The 14,011-nt window shown below is 43.9% G+C and overlaps 1 protein-coding gene across 1 annotated transcript in view; it reads right to left on the bottom strand.

Annotated features, from left to right (window-relative positions):
* PIEZO1 (piezo type mechanosensitive ion channel component 1) overlaps positions 1-14,011 on the bottom strand; it is a 190,125-nt gene that overhangs the window by 111,670 nt on the left and 64,444 nt on the right. Inside the window, 3 exon segments of the mRNA XM_018566479.1 lie at positions 1,118-1,283; positions 2,742-2,784; positions 3,552-3,674. Of these exon segments, the coding sequence (XP_018421981.1) occupies positions 1,118-1,283; positions 2,742-2,784; positions 3,552-3,674 (332 nt within the window).

Genomic DNA, 14,011 nt, shown 5'->3' with positions numbered 1-14,011 from the left:
TGCCCCCCCCCCGCCTCCCCTCAATACATGGTTATACTCATGACCACACTAGCCACTGCAGAATGTGTGCTCAGAGACAAAAGTAGATCCAAATTTCCACAGTTGTGATCACAATTATGTATGGGAATTGTAGGTGCTATGGATTTCAATACTCCTATTACCTAGTGGAATGTGGGAGGACAGAGACATGATTATGGGCTTGATGATGATGAATGGGACAGCAGCTGAGTTGGGCTCTCCCATGTAGATCTATAGAGCTTGTAGTTACACCTTAGCACTAGAGCACAAGCACCTCAGGCAAAAATGGATGGAAACACTGGCCAGCACAGAGGTAAGCCGCACAGTGTAGAGCATGATCACATTGCATCTGAAATCTGATTTTGGGTATAACAGGAGGGAGATGGGGGAACCGGTATAAGGTTTCCATGCCTAGGAACACCTGAATTTCTTCTTTAAATAAGACTGATAATATAAAACGGCCAAAATGTCAAGCTCTGCATTAATTTAATTAGCTCCTTCCTGCGCTGTAAACAAAAGGAAAGAGTTAAGAACTCTGAAACATCAGCAAGCACAGAGCTGTCAAAGCAAACAGTTAAATAACATCTAGGAAGGTTACATGACTGGCACAGCTGGTAATGCCCGGCTTGCTCAGCCAGCATGAATGTAAATAAAAAGTTTGGGCAAACAAAACAAACCTGGGAGCTTTGCCGGACATTTCAGCACTCACAGTGGGTGGGGAGTATGGAAAAAAAAAAAAAGAGGGGAAAGGAAGCAAGAGGAGGGGGGAGAAGAGGAGAGAGCTGCAGAAAATGAAAAATGACATGAAAATAAATAGAACTGCAAAGGGGCAGCTAAACTCAACAGCTCTGTTACTCAATGCGGCCTGCTCCTGCCCTTTGCGTAATCCCACGCAGAATCCGATCTTGGCCTAGACAAGATGTTTAATAAATCAGGACCCGGGGGTGTATATAATTACATAGTATGGAAAGGTTGGTAGAAAAAAAAAAACTTTGGAGAGAAGCGAGGTTAGAGGAAGTGAGCGGGCGTTAGAGACACAAATCAACAACGCCAGTGCCAAGGGTTGATCTTGTCCTCCATCCAGTTACACAGTGCCCACCTGTTCCGTCACATCTGTTGACCTGTTGACTCTCCCGCGTGGCGATGGAGAAGTTCGCCGGGGCACCAAGCGGTTGCACAATCCCAGACATACAGCGGATAGCAAGAACATGCCTAAATCCGGAGTCACCAGCCGCGCGGTGTTGGGGATGTCGTAGATGTCTAACCTGAGGGGAATCCAAAAGGATATTTCAGTCAGGGCCCAGCAGGGAAAATACAAATACATGATGATTACACATAATATTATCTCCCTAGGGCATCTAGAGCACATGTGTCAAACTCAAGGCCCAGGGGGCAAATCCGGCCCACCAGGCCATTTCCTAGACTTCTAATTTCAGATCTAGGTATTAAGTTATTACTAAAACCAGTGATAATCGAATGCAGAGGCAATTATGATAAAGATTAGATACATTTATATAGTTTTACAGATACCTTTGAGGGCAACCATAATGTTGATGCGGCCCACGATTAAATTGATTTTGACACCCCTGATCTAGAGCAAATACAGAGCATGGGACCTGAACCCAATGTTTATTGTGCTGTGGAGGAGCTGGTTTACATGGTCTTGGAAAAGAACCTAATCTAATGCCAGAACACACAAAAAAAAACAGCATGTGATGGTAAAATACCAGGTCTGAGGTTTGACACTTTGCAATGCCGCGGAGAAACACCTTTTCCAAGAAGGTTTACAAGATACGATTTTCTCACTGAGCACTCCAATGTCTGTCTGGTGATGAATGGGGTATGCAAGACAAGACTTGCCTTGCCACCTCATCAATGAAAGTGAGAAGAAGAAGCACTGTGTAAGCTCGAAGATGATCCCAGTTGGAGCTTACACAGTGCTGAGGTCTCTCTACCCACCCTCCATCTAAAGGCACTGGTGCCTGAGTGGCCGAGTGCCAAGCCAATTGCCAATGGGATTGAGTCATATGCTCTCCATACTCGGAGGTACCGGATTTTTCTCTAAACTTCTGGCAGTAAAAGCAGCAGCTGGGGGGCTAAGGGAAAGTGTGTATAAATAAGCTGCTGGGGGTGGCAATAAAGTATACATGTTGGATTGCCCTGTATAGGTAAAGCCAGATTCACTTTAAAGGGTAATTCCACTTTCTCAGGTAAATTTGGGAAAATGGATTTACCAATCTGGCCCCCTCTCCCCCTTGCTGTACTTACCTTTGGGCAAACGCTCCTTTCCCTCCGCCGGTGCACTATCTGTACCCCATACCGGTGTGTTGCGCAGTCCTGTGCTCTGAATTTTGAATTTCACTAGCAAATGGTGAGCACTCATTGGTCAGCGCGGTCATCTAAGAGCTCTGACCAATAAGAAGCAAATCTCATTGGTCAGTCCAGTCAGGTGACCACGCTGACCCATGAGTGCTCACCATTTGCAAGTGAAATTCAAAATTCAGAGCGCAGGGCTCCGCTACACAGCGGTATGGGGTACAGATAGTACACCCGCACCAGTGGAGAAGGAGCGTTCACACTAAGGCAAGTATAGCGGGGAGGGGCCAGATTGCAGGGGGTAATTTCTTTTTCACAAATTCACCGGGGAAAGTGGAATTTAAGACAGCGACGTCTACAAATTTGTTGCATTTCAAAACCTTTGCGGATAAGCAAACGAGACTTACCGAGATACTCCAACATGTCGAACCAGAACTTCCCAACCACTACCTGAACAGCAAAACAAAATATATTATTTAACATCACAGCGTAACAAGAAACTGCATAATTAGCAACAGGTTTGGAGGAAGGGCTTAGACCAGGATAGGGGAAAGTATCAGGGTTATGAAAGGGGATTTGGAGTTGCCCGGTATTCATTTCCTTTTTGTGCTAAACAAGAACAAAGCAACATGATGGGTATGGGGTAAAACAATAAATAAATGATAAGTACACAGACACATATATAATAAACACCAATCATTGCACTTATGTATTCTTTAACAATCATTATGCGATTTATAAAGCAACTAGTAGAAGTACCAACATTAGATTTTCTAGCATTTTTCTTGGTAGGATATTCTTTCTCAGAGGTAGGGTCATTACGATGGGCCAATCAGGCTTTACTGCAATGCACAGTGCTGCCACAGGGAACTTCCTTATAGAAGGGAGGAGCACAAAGAGGACTCCTCATTGTGCTACTGTGCCTTCAATCAGCAGTCTGGAGGTGTGCGCTTGACCAAGCAGTTCTAGATGACTGCATTGGAGGTCCAGGATTTGACTGTGCTGTTCAGCATGGGCTTCTGGGTTATATGACAGGCTGAACAGAACTACAGTAAGACCATTCACTTATACTTATGTGTGTTTACCCGACTGGTCTGAGGAAACATGGACCAAAGACCTCTGTGTTAAATATAAGCACCCCGTTTTTTTAAGATGTGCATATATAATCAATTATCAAATAAATGCGGTTATATAAATCTTATGTGCCCAGTACGTACAATTGTAGCCCAGTAGATCATTCAGTTCAGGCACCATATGGAGGCAAAGCTGGAAGATGAGTTGTGAACACAGGAAAATGAGGCTGATGGCAAGCAAAGATTTTAATAGGCGGCCCGTGTGACCTGGGAGGAAAACAAGAAAAAGACAAGGCACTGCTCAGTGAATGCAGACACTGATTAAAACAACATTAGCCTAAAAAAGGTGTTATTGCCGTGGTTGTCCCTAGCACATCAGATTAAACTATTGTAAAATCAAGTGTTAAATACAATACTTACACAGCCCCTGGGTATTGTTGATGGACGTTTTCAGAAGCAAAAAATAAAATGACATAGGGCCCTTTATTCCTGGGTTGTGAGAAGAAACCCAAAACTATCCGAGAGAGAGCATACAGACTCCATACACACAGCATCCCTTGACGGATTGTGTTGCTGGACCAAAAGATGCAGGGCAAGAGTCATCACTTGTCCACTTTGCTGCCATCTCATGTGTTCTGATTGGGGCAGCAACAGAACAGGTGAATGTCATGTGTCCTTGATCGGACCAAGGTTTAGTCTATTGTGGCATAGATACAATTGTTGGGGTTCTTAATTTGGAAACCTCAGTATTGTGCATTATTGGAGAATGTAAGGGAAAATCTGTAGGAATAATTTTCCTTCAGAGACTCTGATTAGACGTCCCATTAATGGGAGGAAGGGGAAGTCTCTCGGGGGGTAAAGGCATGAAAACACTTACAAAGAGATGAATTAACAGTGTCAATTAGAGATGTTGCTTCCTGCGGTTTATTCACTATCTCCAACATACGGTATATATGATGCTAAGAGACAATATAGGGACTGGTTTAAACCCCAGTGTGGTATTCTTTTCATAATGGAGAAATACATTTATCAGAAAAAAAGATGAAAAATTCCAAGCTTGGTATGAAAGAAACATTTGTTATCAAGGATTTTGTGGTCTGCCCCTGATCTGACGCTTGTTATGATTCTCAAACCATTGATGATAGGTACAACACAGGGGGAATAGAAGTCTACTTCAGATATCAGAGGGGATCGATTTTGCTGACAAATTTTACAACAGGTTACACATTTTCTGGAAGACGTGCCTGAACCTTCCCTTTACTGACCCATCCGTGTCATGCTTCTTGCTGTGGGAGCAGAATGGCTGACAGTGACAGGTACCAATACAAACAAGGATGAGCGAATATCTCCTCATCTACTATTATTGGGAAAACATCTACTCCTCTACTCAGTTTCTGATGACAAAGGCACACCCCTAGAACTACACCTCCTAAGAGCCCTTTTCCTACACAAAGAGTAAAAGCAGCAGCATTGTTTTGCTGGGAAAGATATTAATGTATGCATGTGCCAAGGGACAGAAAGGGGCAGGAACAGGTAGGGTTTTTAGTCCAGGAAGGCAGGGCTGACAGCAATGTTTGGAATTTAAGTGAAGCAGAGGGACAGTGTTGTCAGCTCAAACAGAAAGTTAAGAGCTCATTAGATTTTTTTCCCCAGTGACATGCACTAATATACATCAATCAGCCATAACATATGACCACCCACCTAATATTAAATAGGTCCCCTTTTGCCACCAAAACAACCCTGACCCCTAAAAGGCATGGACTCCTTTAGACCTCTGAAGGTATGCTGTGGTATCTGGCACCGAGCCATCAGTGGCAGATCCTTTAAGTCCTGTAAGTTGCAAGGTGAGCCCTCCATGGATCAGACTTGTTTTTCCAACACATCCCACAGATTCTTGACTAGATTTGGACATGGATAATTTGGAGGCCAAGTCAACATCTCAGACTCGTCATTGTGTTCCTCAAGCCATTCTTGAACCATTTTTGCAGTGTGGCAGGGTGCATTATCCTGCTGAAAGAGACCACTGCCATCAGGGAATACCATTTCCATGAAGGGGTGTACTTGCTTAGCAACAATGTTTAGGTTGGTGGTACGTATCAAAGTAACATCTACATGAATGGCAGGACCCAAGGTTTCCCAGCAGAATATTCCAGGAGGCATGAAAGTCTTTCTAACGAAGGAAGGGCTTTAACAGACCTGGTGGTTTGTAAACAGAACGTCTGAGACTGAATTAAGCCAGACATTCGGAGCCTTGATATCCATGATGGGGCAGATATCCATCACGGATCCGAGATGCTGCCTATCCAAATGTCGGCAAAGGCTAACATAAGTCCTCCCCACTTTGGAAAGTAGATTTTAGAAGAATTCTGCAGGAGAAGGAGTTGAGGCATGCTTATTTCCTAACCCCGGTAGAACTCTCCCAGGTTAAAACCAAAGAAGGGGCCACACCTGACAGAGCCAAGGAGAAGTCAAAAGGAATGTAGAGACTCACACTGGAAACAGTGTACCAGGCTGTCTGTGTCAGGTCCTTGAGAGGGAACACAGCAGAATTCCCCAGAATTGTTAGTGGATCGTGAGCTGGGGAGGCGTAATTCAGTGGGATCTGTTATGACGCATCACAAATGAGAACAACTTAGCTCTAATAAAACTGTAAAACCCTTGAGCATTTACAAACCAACTGCTGGAAGTAGGAGAGGTTCACATGGCCAGAGGTGACCAGGTCACTGAAGGTGGCAGCAAGAACTAACCACGGTGAAAATTTCTGTCTCTTGTGATGAGGAGCCATAGCGAGAAGGTGCACCTCATTCTGACTGGCAGGAAAAGAGCACGCAGTACGCACCCGCAACACTCCACCCAGTGACACAACAGTTTCCAATGGTAAAAAGGGTTGTAATAATGGCACCCAATGGTTCAGATAAATGAAGTAGCTCCTGGAGCTTGGCCCACATGCCCTACTCATTAACAAGTCCACAGCTCTGGACCCAATAAAAGGGCTCTGCGGCTAACTAACAGTACACAAAGGTCTGGAATGCACCACAAGCAGAGCCTAATACCTGTAGGTGCCATTCCAGGCAGGCCCCACAATCGTTAAGTCTAACAGGGTCTGGGTAAGACCACCAAAGCTATTGTTGAGTATTTGCCAATCTGGTTAGCTGCATAAAGAGGCCAGCTCAAGCAGAGTGTAGAAACATACATTTGAGTGTGCAAAAATAATGTGAAAAAAGAAAAAAAAATTGCTAGTAAAAAAGAAGGTCAAACTTTCTTTACTAAAGGAAAAGATAATAATCCTCTCCGTATACTCGCAAAAACCAAAACACGCTGGGAGTGGAAGGTGTTATACCAGGCTAGTCACGGTTATGTTGTCAGTGTCCAAATCCTCCTGTAGGCGGCAGTATAAACACAAATGGCTAAGAATTACTACATTCCTGTGTCTCTCAATAAACAAGAAAAACATATATACTAAGTTGGCATCTACTGAACAAAGGCATTCCCAAAATAGTTATCATCTTAATCACAGCCAAGCCTCAGTATGAAGCTCATTTAAAGTGACATTAAACCCTCAGAATTTTTAACATAAAACAATACTGTAATGTGCGCCTTACTGTAATCCATGGTAGTTTCCCTTCTCTTTGCTGCTCTTCCTTTTAAATCTGTATCTGTTCTCATGCTGGGCAGAACTTCTGTTTTGCAGCAGACTGCCTTGTCTCAGGAATGGATACTTGGTGTCTGTGTGTAGGTTTGCAACCTGAGCCAGCACTACAGGAAGAGGCACTCAGCTGCAAAAGGGAAGTTCTCCCCAAGTATGAGAAGAGAGAAGGATTTAAAAGGAAGAGCAGCAAAGAGAAGGGAAACTACCATGGATTACAGTAAGGCGCACATTACAGTATTGTTTTATGTTAAAAACCAATTTTTAACATGTTTAATGTCACTTTCATTATTTAACCTTTTATTATATGTTTTGTATAGTTTTACAAAGTGGACTTTTGCCTTTCTTTTAAGTGAATTCAGTAAAGTGAAGTCTGAATACTGCATTTTGCACATGCTCATTGCTCTGATTTTAACATTAAAGATAAGGGATATATAAACCCTATCATTTAACTTTTCTTATTTGGTCCCTTTGGGTCTGTTAAATTTACCATTGAAACATTTTTGTTTTATCTGTTTGATACCTGTTGATCTTACCAGAAATCTTGTCAGCTGATAGAACTGCAGCACAAACAGAGTTTGGGAAGTTATCAGTTACACTGCTTTCCAGTTATCTCTGAGAACAGCAGAAGTCTGTCCCTCTAGGAGGAGAGGGGGAAGTTTTCCATAGTCCTATCCTAGGGTGACATGTGCTCCTTTCCATAGATTACAGTACAGTGAGTGAGCGTAGTCACCTAAGGACAAGAAGTGTGTTTGGGAACCAGGTGTAAGTTAAAGGAGAACTATGGGGTCAGGGCTTTTCCCCATAGTTCTCCCCAGGGTCACGGGAGAACGCAAACTAGCATTCTCCTGTGACCCAAAGCTCAGTATACCACGAGCCACAGCTCGCGGAATACTGAGACGCCGCAGCAGGAACGGATCCCGACATCGCTGTCGAGATCCACCCAGCTGCGGGTTTCACAGCTGGCTCTGCCTATCCAGAGGCAGAGCCAGCTGTGGCCGCCCCCTCCCTCGTTCGTTCCGCCAGTCAGCGCTGGAGGATCGGACAGGGGAGAAATCCCTGCAGGGAACCGTGAGTGACAGTCACGGCTCCCTGCAGGGATAGATCGAGAAGTGAGCGAGCGACGGTATGTGTTCGCTTACTTCCCGATCTACTGAGCCGACCTGTGACATTTAAAGTGACATTAAACCCTCAGATTTTTTAACATAAAACAATACTGTAATGTGCGCCTTACTGTAATCCATGGTAGTTTCCCTTCTCTTTGCTGCTCTTCCTTTTAAATCTGTATCTGTTCTCATGCTGGGCAGAACTTCTGTTTTGCAGCAGACTGCCTTGTCTCAGGAATGGATACTTGGTGTCTGTGTGTAGGTTTGCAACCTGAGCCAGCACTACAGGAAGAGGCACTCAGCTGCAAAAGGGAAGTTCTCCCCAAGTATGAGAAGAGAGAAGGATTTAAAAGGAAGAGCAGCAAAGAGAAGGGAAACTACCATGGATTACAGTAAGGCGCACATTACAGTATTGTTTTATGTTAAAAACCAATTTTTAACATGTTTAATGTCACTTTCATTATTTAACCTTTTATTATATGTTTTGTATAGTTTTACAAAGTGGACTTTTGCCTTTCTTTTAAGTGAATTCAGTAAAGTGAAGTCTGAATACTGCATTTTGCACATGCTCATTGCTCTGATTTTAACATTAAAGATAAGGGATATATAAACCCTATCATTTAACTTTTCTTATTTGGTCCCTTTGGGTCTGTTAAATTTACCATTGAAACATTTTTGTTTTATCTGTTTGATACCTGTTGATCTTACCAGAAATCTTGTCAGCTGATAGAACTGCAGCACAAACAGAGTTTGGGAAGTTATCAGTTACACTGCTTTCCAGTTATCTCTGAGAACAGCAGAAGTCTGTCCCTCTAGGAGGAGAGGGGGAAGTTTTCCATAGTCCTATCCTAGGGTGACATGTGCTCCTTTCCATAGATTACAGTACAGTGAGTGAGCGTAGTCACCTAAGGACAAGAAGTGTGTTTGGGAACCAGGTGTAAGTTAAAGGAGAACTATGGGGTCAGGGCTTTTCCCCATAGTTCTCCCCAGGGTCACGGGAGAACGCAAACTAGCATTCTCCTGTGACCCAAAGCTCAGTATACCACGAGCCACAGCTCGCGGAATACTGAGACGCCGCAGCAGGAACGGATCCCGACATCGCTGTCGAGATCCACCCAGCTGCGGGTTTCACAGCTGGCTCTGCCTATCCAGAGGCAGAGCCAGCTGTGGCCGCCCCCTCCCTCGTTCGTTCCGCCAGTCAGCGCTGGAGGATCGGACAGGGGAGAAATCCCTGCAGGGAACCGTGAGTGACAGTCACGGCTCCCTGCAGGGATAGATCGAGAAGTGAGCGAGCGACGGTATGTGTTCGCTTACTTCCCGATCTACTGAGCCGACCTGTGACAGTTTCATTGTCACAGGTCGGCTCAGATTATGAGTCTGAGTGAAAATTACTCGCCTCATAATTCTCCTTTAAGGAAAAAATGCTTGAACAAAAAGGCACACCTGACTGGTAAGCTGCAACAAATAAAATGTTTGTTCTTGGTGCCAGATAGACTTTTACTCTTCCGGGCCCTGTAGTTAAATATGGATGGGGCTCCACAACATCTCAATATAATATTTCCCCTTACTTTAATGTCTTACCTTATGAGGCCAAGCTTGGTAGCTTAAAGTCCTCTTCAAGGTTAAAGGTTCTCAATCCCGACATCAGTCCTAACCCCCTCACCAATAGCACATTTTGTGAATCAGAAAAACACAGGGAATTCCAGCTATTGTCCAGTCAGTGATTAACCAAGAGATTCCCGAAGAGGAAATCTACAAAGCAGTTGACGAGATCCTGAATCAATTTTCGGAATAATAAACTTTGTTTTGATTTCAGTTTTACGAAAAAGGTGGAATATTGGCATTGTTGTTTCTTGGTCCGATCCAACACCCCCCACCCCAACGCCACAGGTCAAGCTGCAGCTGCTACCTCTGCCGTACTGATGACTGAATAGGCTCACCAAAGTCTCCATTGTTGAAGTTCTCCCACCAGGTTCTCCCTCCTGGACATGCAATGAGTTTTACCTTTGTACCTTTATAGAGATCTTCATTTTAACTTGTTAAATCTATGTCACTTGCGAAAAAAAACAAAACAACCTGCTAACACAGCAACAGTGGCAAAAAAGTCTCTTGCGTTAGGCTTGTGCATGTATGTTCTTTTGCTATTGACCCTTCCTGGATGTCATAGACAGGGACAGTGTGTAATGTAGTAGGACAGTTATAAACCATGAAGTCTCCAAACATTAGGACTCTGTAACCTACACCCAGTTACTGTACAAACATCAATGTCCTGTAAACATGATTTACTGCTTGGTCCCCCCTGGGCATCTCTCTCCTTCATTTAATCATAACAGAGGTCTGAACATTGGACACGAGAAGGTATTTATATAGAGGAACACGGGGCTATATTTTAAATCCCAAGCAGGGATTGAAGGCCGCAGTGGTATAGTTGGTCTGCTGGCGCTGACAGCTGTACAGTGCCATGGTAAATAAATTGTTGGAATGGAATTTTCTATCTACAGGGAATAGCAGGTTACAGAGCTTGTGAAAGAGAAAGGGAATGTTAAGGGTGTCAGTGTTACAGATGGGATTGCGGTATGACATAGTTGTATGCAATTCTCAGAAACATTCTGCTACTGGCCAGAAGCACTTTCTTGGCAAAAGAAGTACATTGTTGCTTGAGTTGAAGACTGGCCAACAAGCTGAAGTTTGGGCCCCATTTCTTATACTCATTACTGTATCTGCACACTACAGTTACCGGCGGCTGACCCATACCAGCATGAATGTCCGTTCATTTAAACAATCAGTCTCTCATGTTCCCCTTTAAGACAGTGTGGAATGCTCAGAAGAAAAAAAACAAAAAAAAAACATTAGCCGTGGCATCTGCAAAGGAATTCATTGCAGGCTTCTGATTACGAAGGCAAGTTTATTCCCTTTTCCATAGGTTGTAAGAAGATAACCCTCATCAATCTCACTTAATATTTTCACCTATGAGTGCAACCCTAATATATAGCTCACTGCCATGGTACCATCTCTCCAAAGTCTGTATTTTACAAAAATGTTTTGAAATGCTATTATGTCATGTCCCAAGCTCTGTCTAGGTGAGGCTGCACATTTTTCCATTGATCTCGAAAACTGCAAGCGTGCCACCACTAACAATATCACCCCCAATGGACCCACTACCAAGCCAAGGTGGCTCAGCGGAAACTGATCATTCTGTAAAAGGTCAAAGATGATCCTCAGTGGAAGGCAGGACCTTCCACCCTGAAGTCCTGGCTTCCATGTGCTTTAATGTACCTCCCCCATAACATTTGTAAAACCTCCCAATTTTGGGCTCTTGTTCAGCAGCATGTACTCCTATTAGATTCTGCAAACTGACTAAGGACGATCACTGCTGAAGCACATTTTGCCTAAACCACCTATCTTTTCTATAACTATTGTACACTGTACACGTGTCCCACGTCCATTGCAATGGATTATTGGGTCTGGTCAAGCAACGGTTCCAAAACAGGTAAAGAGGAATTATCACGAAGATCCAATAACACAGGAGTCAAGCGGTCCGAAGCCAAACATAGTCAAGGTCAATCCATGCTCAAAGTGCAGCCAACTAACTAGGGCTTCAAAACTGGCAAGTGTCAAAGTCAACCTTCAGGCTTAGGTTGGGGACAAGAGAAAAAGATTATCATGACCTCTGGGCATGTCAAAAGAAGTCCCCCTTAAAGGTGGAGCAGCCAGAAGAGGTAGACCTGTTCCTCGAAACTCCTTTTTATTTAGTAATGTAGCTCGGCTGTCAGCCATCTCTGATTTGAAGCCCACGATTGTGAAGAAGATTTATCTCTAACAATACCCCCAATTTCTAAGTATTAAGCAACGAGCTGAATCAGGTTTTAAGCATTTTAGATTCAGTTGACTTTTATATGATAATCTGGGTTTTTAAAGCAATATTAGCTGAAATGGCAAAAATGTCACTTGAATCGTGTGGTTAATTTTGTGGCGTTGTGTAACTTTATGAAGATGTGCCTGAAAGTTTATTATCACTTTTGCTGCGTTCTGTTTTCCTAACCATTAGTCATACACATGCGGTTCCCTCGTGTATGTGTATTGTGATGAATATACTATAGAACTCCTTTACTGACAATTGCATTACCTTCCAAACCTCATTAGTCATTGAGGCTGCTCTTCATAATAAATGACCAATAAGAAATCAAAATAAACTTGAGTTATATGAAAACTAAGATTTGCATACAACTTCAGCTGCCTATATTTCTACATGTACTGATCGACATAGTTGATCTTGAATGTAATTTTCTGTGCTCAGTTTTTTCCCTGACCAGTAATGTAAGATATAGAAGCAGCTCTGAAAATAAAATAGCTGACAGCAATAACACATTAGTACATTTCTGCATCTTGAGTTTTCCTATCAGGTAATTCTGAGATCTATCATTTCATTTCAGCAACGTGTCTGCTAACAAATGCGTCAGCGTTATTTATGAACGGATTGAGTTGAATAGACGGTCATCACAGGCAGGTCATTTTATGCGAGTGGACACAGTGATCGGTATGCTGCCACATGGCCCCCAGAGACGTAATCCAAACTCCGATCGAGTTCCAGGTTTCTCCTTGACCAGAGCCAAATCCCAGCAGGGAGTGAGCAAGTAAATGTCAAGTCCCCTAGCAAAATGCAGTCCGAGTCTATGTGCACTCCTCTCGCACCATGTATTAACTCGAGAATGTTTATTAGGGTTAAAGGGTAGCCACTTTACCATATGAAGATTGCAGTAGATAGTATTACAGTTCATTCAGTGTCACCTTGGATTACCAGCCACAGTCTATTACATACAGTATACATATAATACATTTGATTTACTCCTTTAGGACCAAGTGCTACAGCTTCCTGCCCCAAGGAATGTGCATGCTTAGTGCAGCTTGTGGCAGTTGTCATGTTTATACCCCTTTTGATTGGCATTATACGTAATTATATCTTCTTAACATAATCTTCTAAAAGGAAACAATTAGTTTTTTCCTATTGGCCCAAACATTTCTACCTAGGGTGGGCTCTAGCCCTAATCCTGCACCTCACCTTAGCCTAATTTGTTGCCTTGAAGAAGAACAGGAAGCCTGGCTAGTGAAGGCAGTGACTGGCCTATTTCTGCCTGCACTGGAGGCAACATTATCTAGCTAGAGTTTGCTTCCCTGTGATTTGGTTGTTCAATAACCGTAACCAAACATGAGGAAGATTCCATTTAAATGCTGCCATAGCCAGAACAGCATGCATGTGGTCATAACCTAAGCTTAAGGGCCGGTTCACACCATATTCAGTGCGGTCTGGAACAGTTAGTGCCCAGAACACACTGGCTCACATAATTAAAGCCAGGGGTGTACCGAGGCTGGGTGACACCCGGAGCGCAGACCTGGTGACACCCCGCCGTGACGTCATCGCGCAAGGCGTGACATTGCCACGAGCATGCGCAATGACGTCATCGTGCACGCCCGGTCGTCTTATTGACGCCTGCCGGCGGCCATCTTGGTGATGGACGCCGGCAGAGAAAGGAGGGGACGTTCACCCAGCGGGATGAGGTATGCTGCTTGGTCCCTTCCTCTCTCCTGACACTGTCGGGCTCTCGGGTTCGTGACCGAGTGCCTGACTTTTCATGGGGGTTGACACCAAAATGGCTCATTTTGGTGTCACCTCTCCAATGGTGGGACCCAAGTGCGGACCGTACCCCTCTTGTGATGCCACTGATTAAAGCCTCAATGTTCTGGGGTGGCAGGGGGCGTGGTGGTGCCATTCATGTCAATGGCACCTCAGATACGCCCCCTGCCCGTAGTGCAATTGCCGGTATTCTATTGAAAGGTCCGACTTGTCGAGTTGT

The sequence above is a fragment of the Nanorana parkeri genome, unplaced genomic scaffold (assembly GCF_000935625.1).
Source record: "Nanorana parkeri isolate BGI_ZX_2015 unplaced genomic scaffold, ASM93562v1 scaffold952, whole genome shotgun sequence".
Classification (NCBI taxonomy): Eukaryota; Metazoa; Chordata; class Amphibia; order Anura; family Dicroglossidae; genus Nanorana; species Nanorana parkeri.
Note: the sequence above shows the minus strand (reverse complement) of the source record. Positions and strands in the feature narration are given on the sequence as shown.